General features: G+C 58.9%; 1 protein-coding gene across 4 annotated transcripts in view; it reads right to left on the bottom strand.

Moving 5' to 3' along the window:
- Positions 1-2475: 2475 nt before the first annotated feature.
- Positions 2476-16801, bottom strand: part of ADGRD2 (adhesion G protein-coupled receptor D2) — a 19927-nt gene continuing 5601 nt past the window's right edge. Inside the window, exons 9-22 of one of the 4 annotated variants that reach the window (XM_040482287.1) lie at positions 14468-14523; positions 13688-13814; positions 12346-12449; positions 11984-12086; positions 11568-11721; positions 10900-11033; positions 10698-10813; positions 9716-9836; positions 5660-5701; positions 5489-5542; positions 5138-5408; positions 4666-4724; positions 4192-4366; positions 2476-2781 (exon numbers count right to left, since the gene is read on the bottom strand). In XM_040482287.1, the coding sequence (XP_040338221.1) occupies positions 4229-4366; positions 4666-4724; positions 5138-5408; positions 5489-5542; positions 5660-5701; positions 9716-9836; positions 10698-10813; positions 10900-11033; positions 11568-11721; positions 11984-12086; positions 12346-12449; positions 13688-13814; positions 14468-14523 (1479 nt within the window). In that variant the 3' untranslated portion in view covers positions 2476-2781; positions 4192-4228. The remainder of the gene's footprint in view (positions 2782-4191; positions 4367-4665; positions 4725-5137; positions 5409-5488; positions 5543-5659; positions 5702-9715; positions 9837-10697; positions 10814-10899; positions 11034-11567; positions 11722-11983; positions 12087-12345; positions 12450-13687; positions 13815-14467; positions 14524-16801) is intronic. The other 3 variants (XM_040482288.1, XM_040482289.1, XM_040482291.1) reach the window with 3 other exon arrangements.

The raw sequence follows: 16801 nt of genomic DNA, 5'->3' as shown, positions 1-16801 counted from the left end.
TACAGCCGTGCAGATGGGGGCACCTCAACCACCTTGGGCAGAAGGGGGCAGTCATTTAATGAGCACCTACTGTGTGCCACCCCTCGTATCCCTGCCCCTACCACAGCCCTGTGAGGTAGCGGTTAGAATCCAGGAGAGGGACTTGGTCAGTGACCTGCAGGGGCAGATTCAAACCTGGGTCCTCTTGACTTTGGCGCACTGGCCCTTTCCTCTCTGTCCATCTGGTGGCCCCAGGGCCAGTCCCTCTCACTGATTCTCTTGCCCTCCCACCCCCGCTGAGCACAGCTGAGACCTGAGGAATGCCTCCTCTGCTCTAGACCTTGTCCCAGGGCTTCGCCGGCTTTCTCTGTCCATTTTGTCTTCCCATCTGCTTCTCAAAGCCTCTTCGGCAAGTGGCAGCCCCAGATTACAGCCGAAGAAACCAAGATACAGAGGGGGCGAGGTGACCTGTCCGACGTCACACACCAAGAGGGAGTAGAGCCATCATTCAAACCTCCATCGTCCTGACCAACCTGACTACTCCTACGGCCACCCCTGGTCCACTTCAGGTCTCTGTGCACGTTAGAAAAAGATGCCGGGGCACACAGCTTGGCAGTGGCTTTTATGCAACGAGAGCATCCTTTTCCCTCCCGGCACCTTCAGAAGGGAAGTAGGTGCTCTTTTTCCTGCCTCTGGGGAGCATCAGGTCTTTTGGGAAGGCTCTCTTAGTCATCTCACGTTCCTGTGTGATCCATCGTGTCCCGGGGCCGGGTAAGATAAGGAAGTGAATGATTCTGCCCCTGGGGGGGACAGGAAGTGTTCACAGCAGCGGGGTCATCCATACTGGGTTTTGAAGGTTTTGAAGGTCCACTGGCTAGACAACAGTCGGGGGCAGTGTGGGCAGAGGCAAGAGTTGGAGCAAAGGGATGGAGGGGTGTCAGCCACGGGTGTCTGGGGACCTAAGCAAAGTTACTCTGGCTGGAGAGTAAAGAGAGTGGGTGGTGGGGAGGGAGGGTATGGAGCAGGAGGAGGGAAGACCCGAAAGGACTCCTGGGTGCCCACCCCTGGACCTCTCCTCCTGCCAGTGCATATGATTAGTTGGTGGGGAGGCAGGAACCTCCTGGAAGGCGGCAGAGGTCTCTGCAAAAGCAGGCCGTAGAGACCAAGTGCCTGCCCAACTCAGAGCCACCTTCTTGCTTCCCTGGCAACCCTGCTTCTGCAATGGGGCAGCAGGTGGCCGGGCTGAGCGCCCTGTTCTGTGGACCTTCAGTGGTGGTACCCAGCCTGGCCCGCCCCGCCCCTCCCCCCTGCAGCACCGCTGTGTCTTCCTGGAGCAGGCAGGACGGCCTCTGTCTCCCCCTCCCTCTGAGCCCGCTGTCTTTCATCTCTTTCTTTGCCGGGGGTGGGGGGGGGGGTCTTCAAGGGCTTAAACATCATCTCCATGCAGCAGGTTCTGCGGTCCCACGGTTCCCTGAACATCTCTGAAGACAGCTGACATTCCTGAGTGCCTACCGTGTGCTGGGCCCAGGGACTACCACACAGGACTGCATTTACCCCTCTTGTCACCTGTGGGGTGGGCCTGATGTCCCCCATTCTGCAGATGACGGGCTTTGGAAGGTTCAACAGCCCCCGTCTCCAGAATGAAATAACCAGACTTCTGGCCTTTCATGGTGGGTCTACCACCCCCGGACAGACAACCCAGGTGGGGCCCCGAGCGGAAGTGGCACATAAGGTGGAGAGAGCAGGGAACAGCTTGTGCCTCCCTGGGTCTCAGGGCTTCTCACGCAGCCCTGCCCTGCCTCCACTCACCTGTGTCTGGAGTGGCTTCCTGCCTCCTCCAGGGAGGCTGCTCTCCCGTTCCTCCCTCCTGGGCTGTGCCACATCCTCTGGCCCCAGGAGCATTTGAGCCAGGCTGAGGGCAGGAGGGCAGTGTTAGCAGCCCCTGGGCCCCTGCTTCACCTGGCTTCCAGCTCAGGGCCCGCCCTGGCACAAAGCCCGAACACATCATCACTGCTGCTCACCTCGGCCCCCAGCCCAGCTCTAAGAAGGGACCCGTGGCCTGTGGTCACAGAATCAGTGGTGGCAGGACCTGCTCCCACAGCCAGACTCCAAGTCCTCCTGCAGGATGACCCATCATACCTGGAGCTCGTCCCACCTGCCCCCTGCCTTCTCCGAGCAGTCTGCCTGGGTGACTCCCACTCACAGTGACTGCCCCCGCCCCCTGACCCCCATGTTACCCAGCCGGGAGACTGTCTCTGGCCTCAGTTTCTTCCTCTGTACAATAGGGGTGATAGTGTTCATGGGGCTGAGGTGAGGACTCACAGCTCTAAGGTGGTCAAGGGCTCAGTACCAGCCAGGTACACAGTAGGTGCTAATAGATGTTGGCTGCACCTACCCTGTTGAAGCTGGGGCTGTCTTGAGACCAAAAGACAAAGTGGCAGCTTCCCTGGTCCCACCCTTCTCCCAGGAAGCCTGGCAGGGTGACCCCCAGAGAGGAACAGGTCACAAGAGTACCCTTTATTGCTAGCGATACCACAGGGCTGTCAGAATTTCAAGGCAGGTGGGGAGGGTCAGAGCGGGTAACAATCTTGGACAGAAAGTTAGGGGGACTGAGCTGTGGGACCTGGCAGGGTTAGCACAGCACCCGGGAGGGGTTGGGGGGGGGGGCTCCTACTGCAAGTCGGGAGAGGCTGAGGGAGAGGCAGTAGGTGGTGGCGGAGGCTGCTGTCTGTCCCTGGGGGGGCCCCCAGTTGGGCCTTTCAGAGGCTTGGAGTCAAGTCCGCATGCACTCTCTCTAGAAACCTGGGAGGAAAATGTTGGGCTGAGCTGGCAGATAATCACGGTGGGGACTCCTGGAGGGGAACTGAGGCTGGGGGAAGACCTTGGTCGGGATTCTGGACTGGGGAGACCCTGGGCAGTCTCCCGCAAGCCCTCTACGAGCCTCAGTTTCTCTAAAGAACACCTGATGCCCAGAGGGCTCCCTGGTTTCAGGAGGGGCGGTGGCCGGCAGGTATCGCGAGGGACGCGGAGCTGGCAGCCTTCCCTCCCCGGCACCTCGTGTTCAGGCCACCTGAGAAGGTCGCAGGGTGCGGGGTGGGGGTGGCGAGGGCACCCGAAGGGCGGGGCAGGTTGGGGGTCCGGAGGAGGGCGGGGCCGGCCGCAGGGCGAGGTGGAAGCGGCTCCGTTGCTACGAGCGCCCTTAGCAACGCACCCATTCAGCAGAGACAAAGGCGCTGTCACTTGAGCGCAGAGGCGCCGCTGCCGCTCTTGTTCCCACCCGCGCGGCGCCTGCGAGGGTGGGGGGAGGGGCGGGATGGGGGCGCCAGCGGGCCCCGCGGAGGGCCTACCGCGCGCTGGCCTGCAGGGGGCGCCTCCTGCGCACTTTGCAGAAGGGGAGCGGAGACTCCAGGGGACGGGGACACCAGCTAAGGGTGGAGGCCCGCTGGGAGGCTGGGGTCCTACAGACTTGGGTTTCAAATGTGCCTCCGCTGACACCTCTGTGACTGCCCCTGTGCCTCACTTTCCCCATCTGCGGGGTGGGGCCTGACCCCAGCTCTGACACTGCTCAATTTCATCATCTGCACGGTGGGAGGATGGTTTCCCCGTGTCCCCGGATTAAAGGAGTCAGCAGATGCCGGGCTTTATAAAGCCCAGAACCCAGCTCTGGTTAGGGCTGCACGAACATGCCTCTTGCCCATGCCGGAAGGAATCCCTTGGTTGGTTTGAGGCTGGGCAGTGCCTGGCGGCCCCCTCCTACCTATGTAGTCTTAAACCAATGTTTTAAGACTGAGGGAACTCAGGCTCAGAGAAGCTGACAGTGACCACAGGCCCCTCAGCTCGCCTAGGGCCAGGCTGAACTCCCCAGGCTCAGTCCTCTCTCCTTGAGCTGCGCCTGGGATGGGCCCAGCCTTGCCCCGCTGCCCCCCAGGCCCCCCTCATCTGTCCAGCTGGGGAAACAACCCAGAAGGAAAGCGCTTGCCTCTCACCGGGTTTGGAAGTCATTTCAGGGCACAAGGCATCAGGACAGGGACTCTGAGTGGGATGTGGCCAGGAGGCTGAGGGGGGTGGGGGAGGCAGACAGAGTGGGTGCACAGAGGAAGGCGGGCTCCTTGCGCACTGGCCCTCCTGCAGCACCAGCTCTGGGAAGGGTCCCAAACCCATTCCCTAAGTACACCTCTCCCAAAGAGCACCGTGTCTCCGGGCCAGGCCTACAGTGTGCTAATGGAAGACTTCAGGCTTCCACGAGGCGTCAGGTGTGGCTGCTTCTCAAATCCCTTCCATCCTGGTGCAGTGGGGCTGAGGGGGTGTCCGGGTGCCAAGGGGAGAGGGGGGACCCCTCTGAGATGGGAGCTGTACCTGATGCCTTGAATGCTGTCAGCTCCACAGCCTGAGGACAGAGGAGGCTGTCAGGGGGGTGGGCCCCTACTCCTTCTGCTCCCCCTTGCCTTGGGGGCCCTCGGCTCCCTTGGTGATGACTCCCCCACTACCCATGGCCTTAGCATTCGGGTTCTGCCAGTGTGCAGTGAGCACCTCCCATTGGCTCCCAGTGCCCTCGCACCTGCTGAGGAATGGGGCCCCTTGGATCCCCAGAGGAAGCCCCCCCCCCACCCCCACCCTACCCTAGTCCCTGTGGGACATACTTGCTAGCCCCTTGGCAAAACCCTGCCACCCCTGTCCCAGCCTCACCGGTCTCTCAGGTTCTGCAATGGAGGAGAAGGTTGTGGAGATTCTGGGGCTGTGGGTCCCTAGCCGGGGAAAAACACTCGAGTAGGTGAACTTTTAGGAGGCTGAGGCAGGAAGCTCTTTCTCTGCTCTCCTGCCCTGGACAGGACCTCATTATCAAAGACGCTAAGGTTCCACTCAGACTTATTCCACAGATTAATGATGGAGAAACTAAGGCCCAGGGAGGGAAGGTAACTTGCCCAAGTGCACACAGCAGGTCTAGGAAGCTTGTATTGAAACTCCTGGCCTGGCCTTACCCCCGTGCCCTGTCACAGGGCCCCAAACCTCATCCACCCACCTGACTTTGGGAACCCCTAAACCCCATCTGCGTGGAGACCCAAGGAAGACGACCCTGGGCAAACCCTGCCTCTGGGCTAGGAAGCAGGGGCCCCTGTTCCCTGGTGGTGTGGGAAAAAATAAGCCATTTCTAAGCTACCTTCCAGGCCCCGTGTTTGCAGAATTCCCTGGGCCTCAGTCTCCTTGTCTCTCAGATGGGTTGACAGGATCTGCCATTGCCTTCTCAGCTTTACCTGAGCACTGGGGAAACTGAGGCACTGGGTAGTACTCAGACTGGAAGGTGGCGTGGCCTTACCTCTAATAGCCAAGTGTCTTCGGGCTGGAGCCAAGGCTACAGGGTTGTTCTGAGAGACCTCCCAGGGACCAAGGGACCTAGGGTGGGACCCTGGGCCTATGGGGCTGGAGCAGACCTGAAAGGGGTGTCAGCACTGGAATCCTGGCTGTGAGTGGGACCTCCTGGCTCCCAGGATCCCCACCTGCCTGCACCCACCATAAATGCCACTGTTGCCTTTTTCTCAGTCATCCTCTGCAAGGCATTCCGGACCTAGGGGATGGGAATTGGGGGTCAGTCCTGGGACCCTCCCCCTGACCCCTGGCCACAGGTCCACAGCAAGTAAGCCCCACCCACCTCACCCCCCGGCAGCCAGCATCCTTGACTCACCTCCCCGTTGTAGGCAGCGTAGACCAGGAAGATGTATGGCCCCTGGGGACAGACCCAGGATGAGGGTGGGTGTCACTGCCTGGGACCCCCTCCCTCCCACCTGGCCTGGGGCCGCAACAGAAACACACCCAGAGATACCCTGAGACATTCAGAGATGCAGGCTGATGATCACAAACCCTGCTGACCCACTGTGCCCTCCTGCACTTGGGAGGGGGCATCTGTGACATTCTACGGCAGAGAGAACCAGAAGGGGGCTTGCCCCATTACCCCCCATACCTTCAGCCTCTGGCCATCAGGCAGCCTCTTGTCCTCTACGCCTCTGTCCCCTGCCACCTGCCCCATCCTCATGGCTGCAGGAGTGGGTGGTGGGAGGGGGCACACCTTCTTGTAATCAAGGCTAAATCAAGTCCTGGAACAGCAGACCTGTGAATGCATTCTGACTCGTGCCTCTAGCTGAGTGTCTCTCCCAACCTCCTCCGTGTCAGAGGCCTGGCCTCCCGCTGTGTGTGAAGGACTCAGCACAGTGGCCGAGTCATAGCTGGCTCTTACTCCCCACGCCTGGGAAGACCAAGAGGTCTTGGCCACTCACAAAGTAACTTGGGGTTACAACCCTCATAGCAGCTCCATGATGGGGGTGGGGGTGGGGGTGGATTAATCCTATTTGATGGGGAGGGACCCTGGGGCCTGGGGCAGGAGACAGAGCAATGAGTCCCAGGCCCTGGAGCGTGGCTAAGCAGAATGGAATTTAGAGCCTGGGCCTTCCTGATTCTACCTGGATAGGCAACAGCCCCTGTCCTGAGGTCAGACTAGAGCACACGGGTTGGGGTCCAGGGGGCTCCTTGAGGCCTCAGACAGACCCTGGCGTCTCCCCCCCACCCCCACCGGCCCCCACCGGCCCCCACAGCCAGCCTGTCCTCTCACTGCAACTTCTGCACTGCCTTCCCCGTCCTGTCTTTTACCAGCTCCTCATACCCAAAGGCATCTTTCCAGACTCCAGCCCAACCACACCAGCGCCTGCCTAGCGTCCTCCCAGGCTCTCTGGTGCCCCCGGGATCATGTGTGAGCTCCTTACAACGGCTCAGGGGACCCTGTGCGGTCTGGCCCCCATGTCTCCTCCTGTCCCATTTCTCACCAGCTCATGTGACCCCCGCTCATGTCTCCATTGGATCTCACCATGCTCCCCGACTTCATTCTTTCCCCTCACCGTGTCTGGGTGTTAGCTGCGAACCATTCTCTCCAGGGAGCACCCTCTCCGCCTCCCCATGAGTGGCTCCTCTGTCCCCACACTGCCCCCACGTTCCTCTGGTCTCTCAGCCTCAATCATGCCAGGCTGTCGGAGTGTGGTTTTGGTGTTTGTCTCTCCCTCAGGCTGAGACCTCCAAGGATAGATTCTTTGATTCTGTGCACGACTATCCTCTTTAGTAAAGAACACAGAGCAGGTGCGGACTGGCTGAATGAAACCGATCCGCTCCCGTTCACAGTGCTCCCGGTGTGTGCCAGGTATTTGACTTTGCCCTTTGCAAGTATCCTCTCAGTTGAACCCCACAATGACCCCATGAGGTGGAGAATATGATCCCCCTTATAGAGATGTGGAAACTGAGGCCTGTTTCAATGTGTCGGGGCCCTCTAACAAGACTCAGCCCAGGTAAGTGTGAGCCAGAGCTGGTTAAAAGTGAGGCCCAGCTCTCCCACCACAAAACCCGACACGGGAGCCACAAAGAAACAAATCAGCCCTGAAGGGCAAACGAGGCCCGGCTGAGCTCAGTCCCTGTACCCCAGGCCTGCTCCTTGCTCAACTCAGTAGGGAAGGAAGGCGGTCCTGAGGGCAGGTGCTGCCCGGTGTATGCCCCAGACAGAGAGAGGGACGGCGGGAGGTGGGCAGGGAGAGGAAGACAGGGAGGGACAGCAAGTAGATGGAGGAGAGGGGAGAGGAAAGGCAGGCCTGGGGAGGGAAGCTGGGCAGGGACCCAGAGCCTGACCGGGGGACCTGCCAGCAGATGGTCACAGGACATCAGGGTGGGCCCAGGTCTCATGCCATCTGACCCCGCAAGGCAGCCTGTCCCCTCCTTCACCGGGAGACCTTGGTAAGGAAGGTCTGAGGCTGACTGGGAGGGGAAGAGAGGTCATGCTCAGAGACAAAAGCTAGAAGGGTCAGGGGTCAACAAAAAGGGAGACAGCGAGAGGCCCACGGAGGGAGGGCCGGGTGGGATCCAGGCCAGAGGGGGAGGGGGCTGTGATGGAGACAGCCTGAGACAGAGAAGGAACCTCAGAGAAAGTTCAGAGACGGAGACATGGCTCCGCCTCTGCCCACCTGAGGGCCACGCAGGGACGAAGCTACAGTGGTCGCCATAGCGATGGGCCGCTGCTGCCCTGGATGCCACTTGGGGGGCAGGGTGGAGGGCTAACCGGGCAGTGGCCCAAATTCGAACCGGGGGAGCTCCAGGAGCGTGGGGCTTGTTGTGCCAGGGAAGGGGTGCAGCACCGCCCCTGTCCCCTGGCCACTCAGGCCCACGCAGGTCTCTGGGAGCTGTGCTTCTTTGGGAATAACTGGATCCCCAGTTTTTCTTCACTTTCTGGGCCCCTCTCTTGGCATGGCCTCCATTCTCCCCCAGCAGTGGCCCCGTCTTTCCTCTCTCCACTCCCACACCTGGCCGAGAGTGACGAGTCCCCACGGCCCTGGGGGAGCCGACACCATGGACCGGGACCCTGGTAGTCACCACCTTCTGCACCCTTCCTCGCTCCCTGCCCCCTCCCACCCTCCACACTTCACTCCCTGGCCTTGGCCATGGTCAGCTCCACAGGAGCATGGCATTTTGCTGCTTCCTTTCCTGCCCTGTCCCCTGTGCCTGGAACGGTGCCTGGCACCTGGTAGGCATTTGGCAAATACCACGTGGATGGAAGAAAAGCTGGGTCAGAGCCCTTCCCGACCTCAGCCCCACACCCTGCCCAATCTGGGCAGCTCTTCCAGGAACAGACCAGGCCCACGTGCAGAGGGCTGAGAACACAGACTCTGGACTTGGGCCCCAGCACTGCTCCTTCCTCCTGCGGGGCCCTGGAAATGACCTCATGGGGTCTCAGTTTCCCCATTTGTAAGGCTTATTCGGAGATAGAAGTATGAACCTGGCCCGGGGCCCGCAACACTGAGGCACCCCAAGTGGCTGCTGACAGCCTCAGGCCCCTTCTCCCAGGAGAGGACAGAGGATCCCCAGGATGAGCTCCAGGTCCCATGACTCTACAGAATTCGTACCCGATTTCCTGAGCTTGCTTTGTCTCTCCCCGGGTCACCCCACTTCTCAGCCCTGACAGGAGCTGGGAGGAGTAGGTGCAGACGACAGGGAGGGGTGCTGGGGGTGCAAGGGAGGCCGAGGGCAAGGGCAGGGGCAGGGGCAGGAAGGGCCCTGCTTGGACCCACCTCCCTCCCAGCACTCGGTCCCCCGGGCCGTGCCTGTCTGTGTCCATGTCTGGGTCGCCCACAGGGCTGCAAAGCCCCTGAGGACAGGGACCCAGTCTGACCCCTCTCCGTGGTGGCTCCCGGACACGGGACCTGACAGGCACCCAGGAGGGTTCCTGCAGCCCCACTGTTACTGCCTCACCTAGGCGGGCTGGGCACTGTCCTCCTAACCAAACCCTTTTCTGAAGTGTTGTCCTCACCAATGCAGCAGCTGATACTGTCCCACAGCAGGCCACCCGCTGACCCCGAGGGGAGAGGTCACCAGTGTCCTGCACCCCTTCCTTGGCTTCTTGCCGAGACCCAAAGAGTCTCTAGTACCAGCCAGGGGGCTGGAACTTCTGCCGCATCCCTGAGTCTCTGGACCTCAGCTTCCTCAGCTGTGAAATGGGCCTCAAATCCTTCCCAAAGAGGCGCTGCCTCTTTGATTTGAGGCTTTGTTCCCACTCTTGCCCTCACCCTCTGGCCTCTTGACAATGCCCCTGGTGGCCGTGGTGACTCCCATGACAGAGAAGACACTCCTTCCCCCAACTCTTGACAAACCAGTCACTCTGAGCTCCACCGCGTGTCAGAGCCCTGGTCCCAGATGGTCCGGGGCCCGGAGGTACCTGGAAGGAATTGAGGCCCACGGCGGCGTAGGCCCAGGCCGGGCTGAGGTGCACCAGCGTGCCGACCAGCCAGGTGAGGCCCAGGACGGGCAGCAGGACCAGCACCGGCTTCACTGTGGCCCTGCAGGAGAGCGGTCGGGGCTGAGGGAGGCCAGCGCGGCCCGGGGGCCCTGCAGGGTGTTGGGGAGGGCTGCAGCTGGGAGGTGCCTGGAGAGGAGCCGGAGCTACACATCAGGAGCCGCTCCTGACTTAGGTGTAGCTGGAAGCTTCGGCCGGACCTCCTGCCCCTTCTCAGACCCAGAAGTGGTATGAAGTAAGGTAGCGGCACTTGGGAGACGGGGTCCCGGTCCCAAACCTGGCTCAGAGGAAGGGCAGGGCAGCCGTCCCAAGGGACGGCTGAGGACTGGGCAGTAGATCCAGGGGGCGTGGAGTCTAAAGAAGTCTTCCCTCCTCAGGGGCCCCTGGGGCTCCCTGGCTTTTCGGGGACCTGCTGACTTAGGCCTCACTGCCTTTGGCAGAGAATGGGGGGAAGAGGAGGGTCAGGGGTGTCCTCCTTCTGGCAGGATGTGGCCCTGGAGAGTGAGGGGTATTCTTGGCGGGGGTAGGGACCTAAATCGTCACTCTGAACCTGAACTTCTGGGGACTGCCTGAACCCCGGGTCTCCCCTACCTTGTCCCTACTGGGTCATCAGTGCCATCGGTACAAGGTGAGCCCCCAGGACAGAGGCTTGTGTCTATATCCCCTCCCACTCACATACACTCAGGATTGATTACCATCCCCCCAGGGGACATGCATGGGCACGTGCTCACACGTGTCCACACGCATGAGTGTGCAGGTACGCACAAGCTGGGACACATGTGCACACGCAGGCCCGTACATAGCCTTGCACACGTGGCCACGTGACCACGTACCGCCACCCTGGACTCACACATGCTCACACCCGACGAGCCTCACATCTGGCTGCCCCACTTCTGGCCCTCACCATATCTGGATCGTGATTTGCTGCCGCAGGCAGGGCTGGGGGCTCAGCATGCGGGCACGGCGGCGGGCACTGGACACAGTGACCATCACTACGCGGACCAGGATGCAGGTGTTGGCCTGGAGACCCGGTGTCAGTGGGTGAAACGGCTTCCCCCTTTCCCAGTACGACCCTCCCCTCCAGGCCCCCAGGCCTCCCTGCTCACAGTCAGCACGAAGAGCACGGGCCCCACAAAGGCCCAGATGGTGTCCGTGTGCACATTGAGCCAGCAGTGGCCAGTGGCCACATAGTCGTCGGGGGACATGGCCACCGTGATGGCCACGATGGCCACGGGCACGCCTAGGGGAAGAATAAATGCCCTCAGGACCTCGCCACGCATTCTGTCCTCTCCAGGACCTGGCCTCCAACCCAGAGCCGCAGCCCACGGCTGTCCCACGGTTGCAGGTGCACTGGCGGGCACGGGGAGCTCTGGGAAGGGGGCTGGGTGGGCCCGATCCTTCTGGGGTGGCCTTGGAGCCCTGAGTAGCTGGGGAGCGGGAGAGCCAAACTGAGCTGAGGGCTCAGGCACGGGAGTCAGGGGGGATGGAGGGTGGTGACTGGCACAGGGGTCAGCGGGCCACGAATCGGGGAGACAGCTCTAGCAGTGGGGGGTTGAAGTGGTGGGAGTGGAGAGGGTTAAGAAGGGCTGGGGCTGGGTAAAGCTGGAGGGCGACCGGGCTGAGGAAACTGAGCTTGCGTCAGGGATGGGGGTGCTGGGCGCCAGGTGGAGATGGGGATCAGGTGGTGTCGGGGTGTGGTGGGGTGGGACAGGAACAGAGGCCATGCGAGGCAGAGTAGGGAACAGAGCAGGAGTGGGGAGCAGAGGGGCCTCACCCCAGCCCGTGGCGTAGTAGAGAGTCATCCTGGGGCCTGGGCGCATGCGCACGGCCACCACCTTGCTCCATAGCAATAGGCCCTCCACCAACATCCAGGAGAATGCGACCAAAAAGAGGAGATGCATTGCAGCTGTGACGGCCACACATGCCACCTGTGGGCGGGAGGGTGGCAGATCCCTACCAAGGCCAGCAGTGGCCGCAGCCCTGCCCTGGGTCCCATGCCCATGCCTGGCATTGCCAACCCAAAGAGGTACCGGCGGGGAACGTCTCGGGGAAGTGCCCTGGGCCCAGCTCCACCATTCTGGCCGTGTCCCCACCCACCCCAGGAAAATGGAGCCAAGTGACGATGCGGGGGGCGACCCAGGAAAGATTGGCCCCCCCCCGAACTCACAAGCACGCCTGCCGGGTGCCCACCTTGTTGGCCTTTGCCCACTCGCTGGCCATGAGGAAGCCCTCGGCAGAGGCCAGGGAGAAGGTGAGGTTCTTGTGGACCGTGGCTCGCTCCGACCTGGGGACCCTGGACAGGCAGGGGTCGGTTAACAAGGACACCACCACCAGCCCCCACGCCCCTACCAGCCCCTGCCTGCTGGGGTCCCTGGGGGTGGGCTAACCACGTGCAGAGACGGCAGCTCCACGGGAGGCCCACAGCCCTAAGGGGGGCCCTGGGGCAGGCTCTTCCGGGGCCAGGGGGAGACGTGCCCGGAGGAGGCCCACGGAGGCCGCCATGGGTGGGTTGGGCCCCGGGGCGCTGGGCGGCTGTGCTGAGCTCATCTCACCCGGCTGCCAGGAAGAGCAAGAAGGCGGTGGCCAGGGCGCAGAAGGACACTCCGCAGCCCACAAACGACAGCGTCCTCAGTAGCGACTCCTCCTCGGGGCTTCTCTGTGGGAGGGCCGGAGACCCCAAAGTACAGCGAGCCCGTCACGGCCCTGACCTGCCCAGACCAGGCCTCGCCCTGCCCTGGTCCGGCGAGGCTCCCCAAGGCTCCCTGTCTGCAGTGAAGCAGGGGTGGGGACAGCACCGGCCAGCCAGGCCAGGCCTGCACACGGCAGGCACTTAATAAGAGAGCGTTTGCATGGCCTCTCCTGCTGGCCCTCCCTAAACTGGCCCTGATGGGTCCGGCTTTCGGCTTTCTTTCGCTGCAGCCACTAAGACCTGGCTCGGAAGTGACAGACACACCCACTGGGAGCAGACTGCGTGTGACCGCCCCCCGCTGAGGAAGGGGCCTGGAGCTGACAGGCAAAAACGGCCACGCTCTGTTTCCACAGGGCAAATGTGTCGGCGAGCACGCTTCTGTGGCGTGTTCCCCAACACACCAAGTGACCCCCGCATTCCTGAGGCTCTGGCCCTGCCTCACTCAACCTCAGAGTCCCTTGGCGCTCCCCCGCTCTCCTCCGGGGATTTGGGAATTTGTAAACGCTGGGCCCTCCCAGGGGCCTCCCCTGGGTCAGTCTCCTTTCACGTCTGAGGTCCGAGTTGAGTTCGGCTCAGCCGTGGCTTTACCTACAGGCTCTTCGCCTCCAGCTGAGACCTCTTCGGCCCCGACACCCACCGGCCCCACGGCCCTCCACCCTGAGGCCTGTCTAAACCTGCTACCCGCCTGTGCCCTCTCCAAGATGACTCCCTTGTCCCCTAGCTGCCCAGATCTTTGTGCTGGGCCACCCCTTCCTCCCCCAGTCTGCCCACTGTTCCCCAGTGCAGGGCCCCTGCCCTCTGCTTAGGCGACTGGCCCACAGACCCCTCTTTGCTCTTTGCTCTGCCAGCCCATTCCTGGCACCAGTGGGGCTCCCTCAGGGCCATCCAACACCTGCTTAACATGTCCACGTCCGTGCTCTGCCCATCGGGTCTCCTCTAGGCTCTGTGCCACCTGACCCACGCCACCTTGCTCCTCCGCCTTCTTCTACTCCAGGACCTAGCACTGGAAGCTCCAGACAGTCAAAGTTCTAGAATGTGTCCAGCCTGCCTGTCAGTCTAGCCTTCTTGCCTTTGCTCAGACTGGCCCTCTGCTTGGAATGCCTTTCTGTTCAGTTCTTGGTCATCCTTTAAGACTTGGTTCTGACATCACCTTCGCCCACTCCACCTGCCCAGCCCTACCCCCCCCCCCCCCCCCCGGTACTCACCTGGACGTCATACACCTGCAACAGGACAGCAAAGTTGGTGCTGTGGTTGCAGAAGCACGCGGTAGAGTCCCGGTACAGGGTGGCCACAGAGCAGCCGGTAGTGGCCCAGGAGCCCCCTGTGTCTGGGCTGGGGGAGGGGAGGGAAGAGAAGGGCTCCTGAAATGGGGTGGACATGGGGCTGGGGGTAGGTGGCAAGCAGGGGAAAGCCTCTCTCCAAAGCGTGGGGCCCATCAATGCTCTGCCTCTAACCAGCTTTGTGACCTTGGGCATGCCTCTGCTCTTTCCTGGGCCTCAGTTTCCCATCTGTAAAGTGTACTTAACACTCTCAGGGACAGTAGGGGGATGGGGCTAATACCGGCGATTACCACTGATTAACTGCATAACTTACTAAGCAACAGTGATTGATGTTCGGCTAAAGATACAGGGCAGGGAGCTGGGGCTAATCTCTGAACCCTCCTCTGCTCCTTCAAATGCCCAAGGGCCATGGCTTTGGATAGATGTCAAGTCTAATGCTTATTTGATGGATGAATCTCTTCCCAGGCATCCCACAGAGGGAGCCTGCATATCTCCTATGATGGGGTGCTCATTACCTCCTGGGTCACAGATTCTCCTGCTCCAGTTTGTCCTGGAGCTGCTACGTAAGAGGTTGAGGCCACCCCCATAAGAAAGGTGGCAAATGGAGACCAAAAACACATCTCATCTTCAAGAAGAATGGATGTCTTAAAAAAAAAAACAAAAACCCAATTGTCTTATTTAAAGAACTTGAAAATGGCAACTCACCTGATGCTGAAGTTCCAGAAGGCACAGACAGGTTCCACCAGTTTCTGTGGGAAGGCCTAAGGGCAGGAAACAGGGGTAGAGCAGGTGTGTGTGTGTGTATGGAAGGGGGAGAGAGTCCAAGAGGTTGCAGGGGGACGTTGAGGCCTCTTTGAGTTTGAGGGTCCAGGGGTTTGCCCAACGTGGGTCATGGGTGAAGAGGTGGGAGAAAATGCCAGCAGGGAAGCAGAGGGGAGGAGGGGTGAGTAGGCTTTCATGTTAATATTGAAATATTTCCTGCATAATATTGAAATACTGGGAGCAAGCTAAATGTCCATCTTTTGGGGAGCGGTTAAACCCCGGTGACTCTTCCCTCTTGGGATGCTCTGCACCCAGCAAGAGGAACAAGCAGGTCTCAGTCTACTGGCAAGGAAAGAGCTCTGTTATACGTTGTTCAATAAAGACAAAAGCTGCACCTCGTTATACATAGTATGAGCTCATTTGCATAAAAATACATATATCCGGTCTATATAATTGTGAAAACACACACACAAGGCCTGGATTAAATGCACAGCTAATTTAACAATGGCTAGGTCTCAGTTTGAATGTGTTATGATGAACATGCCAGTTATTTGGTAATTAAACAATGACAACAGTGTAGATTTTATGTCATTAAGCAGTGAGGAGACATCAGGCAACCGGTGGTAACAGCCCAGTCCAGACAGGGAAAGCAGCCCAAGCTTAGGACTTGGGCTATTTGTCCCGACTGGAAAGAGTAACAGCAATGTCACCTTACTAGACTATGACATTGTGTGTCACATTCTTCATGTTTTTTATTGTGGGTGATCATCCTAGTAACCTAGGAGACAGGTATAAATTCATGTAATTTCAAACAAGGAAACAGCTTCAGAGAGGGAAATTAATCTGCTCAAGATCACACAGCACAGAGCTGAGGCTGGGTCCTGACTTGGTTATGCTCTTTCCAATAGTCCATGACGATGCCTCCAGGGAATGTAGTATTTCTTGGGTTGACTGAATTATCACCCCGTGTATTCATTCGTCCATAATATTTTCCCCAGGGTCTCAGATACTATGTTGGGTGCTGGGAACACAAAGAAAACCTGCTGTTTGCTTTTGAAACGGATAATCATTACACTGCCGGTAGCATTTTCAAGTGGTATAAACGGAAAAAGCAGTGTTGACTGTACAATCAAAAGCCCTATACCTGGCCACATATCCCCAGGAAACAGTCACCAGAATCAAAACGTATTATGAGTTGGAGTGCCCGGGTGGCTCAGTCTGTTAAGCATCTGACTCTTGGTTTCAGCTCAGGTCATGATCTCACAGTTCATGAGCCCAAGTCTCACATCGGGCTCTGTGCTGACAGCACAGAGTCTGCTTGGTATCTCTCTCCCCCCCTCCCCCTCCCCCACTCATGCTGTCTCTGTCTCTCTCAAAATAAATCAATAAACTTAAAAAAATTTTTTTTAATGTATTATGAGTGAGGATTTTCACAGGGTTAGGCAGGGTTACTTGTAATAGAAAAAACAAAACAAAACAAAACAACGCTGCAGATACTCAGGACTCATGACCAGGAGATGGGCATGTTCATTTTGGACCATCCCTGGGGAAGGCGGTGGAGCTGGACTTGACCTCAGTCAAGGCTTATACATGCTAGGACTAAACAGCAATGAGAAAGGATGTCTGTGACCAAGACAGGGCCAAAAACACCAGCAGGGAAAACAAGGGACATAAATGTTTACATGGCTCGGCTGAAAGAGGAAGGACTTTGATTTTGCAAAAGCAAAAGCAAAAAAAAAAAAAAAAATTATGGTTTTAGGAAAAATTTAAGAAAAATTGCAGGCATTAGGAAAAACAAATTATGGTACATCCATGTAGTGGAATCTTACTCAGCAGTACAGAGGAGCAAATTATTGAAACAGGCAATAATATAGATGATTCTCAAAAACACCAGCTGACAAATGAACCTTGAGCACAGCATGCACTATATGATTCCATTCATGCGAAACTTTGGAGAAGAGAGACATAATCTATAGTCACGAGAAGTAGATCACTGATTTGGGGAGAAGGCTGCCTGGGGAGGGGCCCAAACAAGCCCTTTGGGAAGGTGGAAATGTTCTTTACCTTGACTGGGGCAGTGGTACCTAAGTGTGTATACTGCTCAAAACCCATCAGGTTGTCTAGTTAAAGTCGATGTTTTAGTGTCTGTATATTTATCTACTTCAATCAAATTGGTTTTTAAAGTCTTGGGATGACATACAAAAGACTGATAAGATGTGGTGTGGTGTGGTGTGTGTGTGTGTGTGTGTGTGTGTGTGTGTGTGTGTGTGTGTGTGT

Source organism: Herpailurus yagouaroundi, unplaced genomic scaffold (assembly GCF_014898765.1).
Source record: "Herpailurus yagouaroundi ecotype Mexico unplaced genomic scaffold, PumYag 160, whole genome shotgun sequence".
NCBI classification, from domain to species: Eukaryota; Metazoa; Chordata; class Mammalia; order Carnivora; family Felidae; genus Herpailurus; species Herpailurus yagouaroundi.
This window is presented reverse-complemented; position numbering and strand designations above follow the sequence as displayed.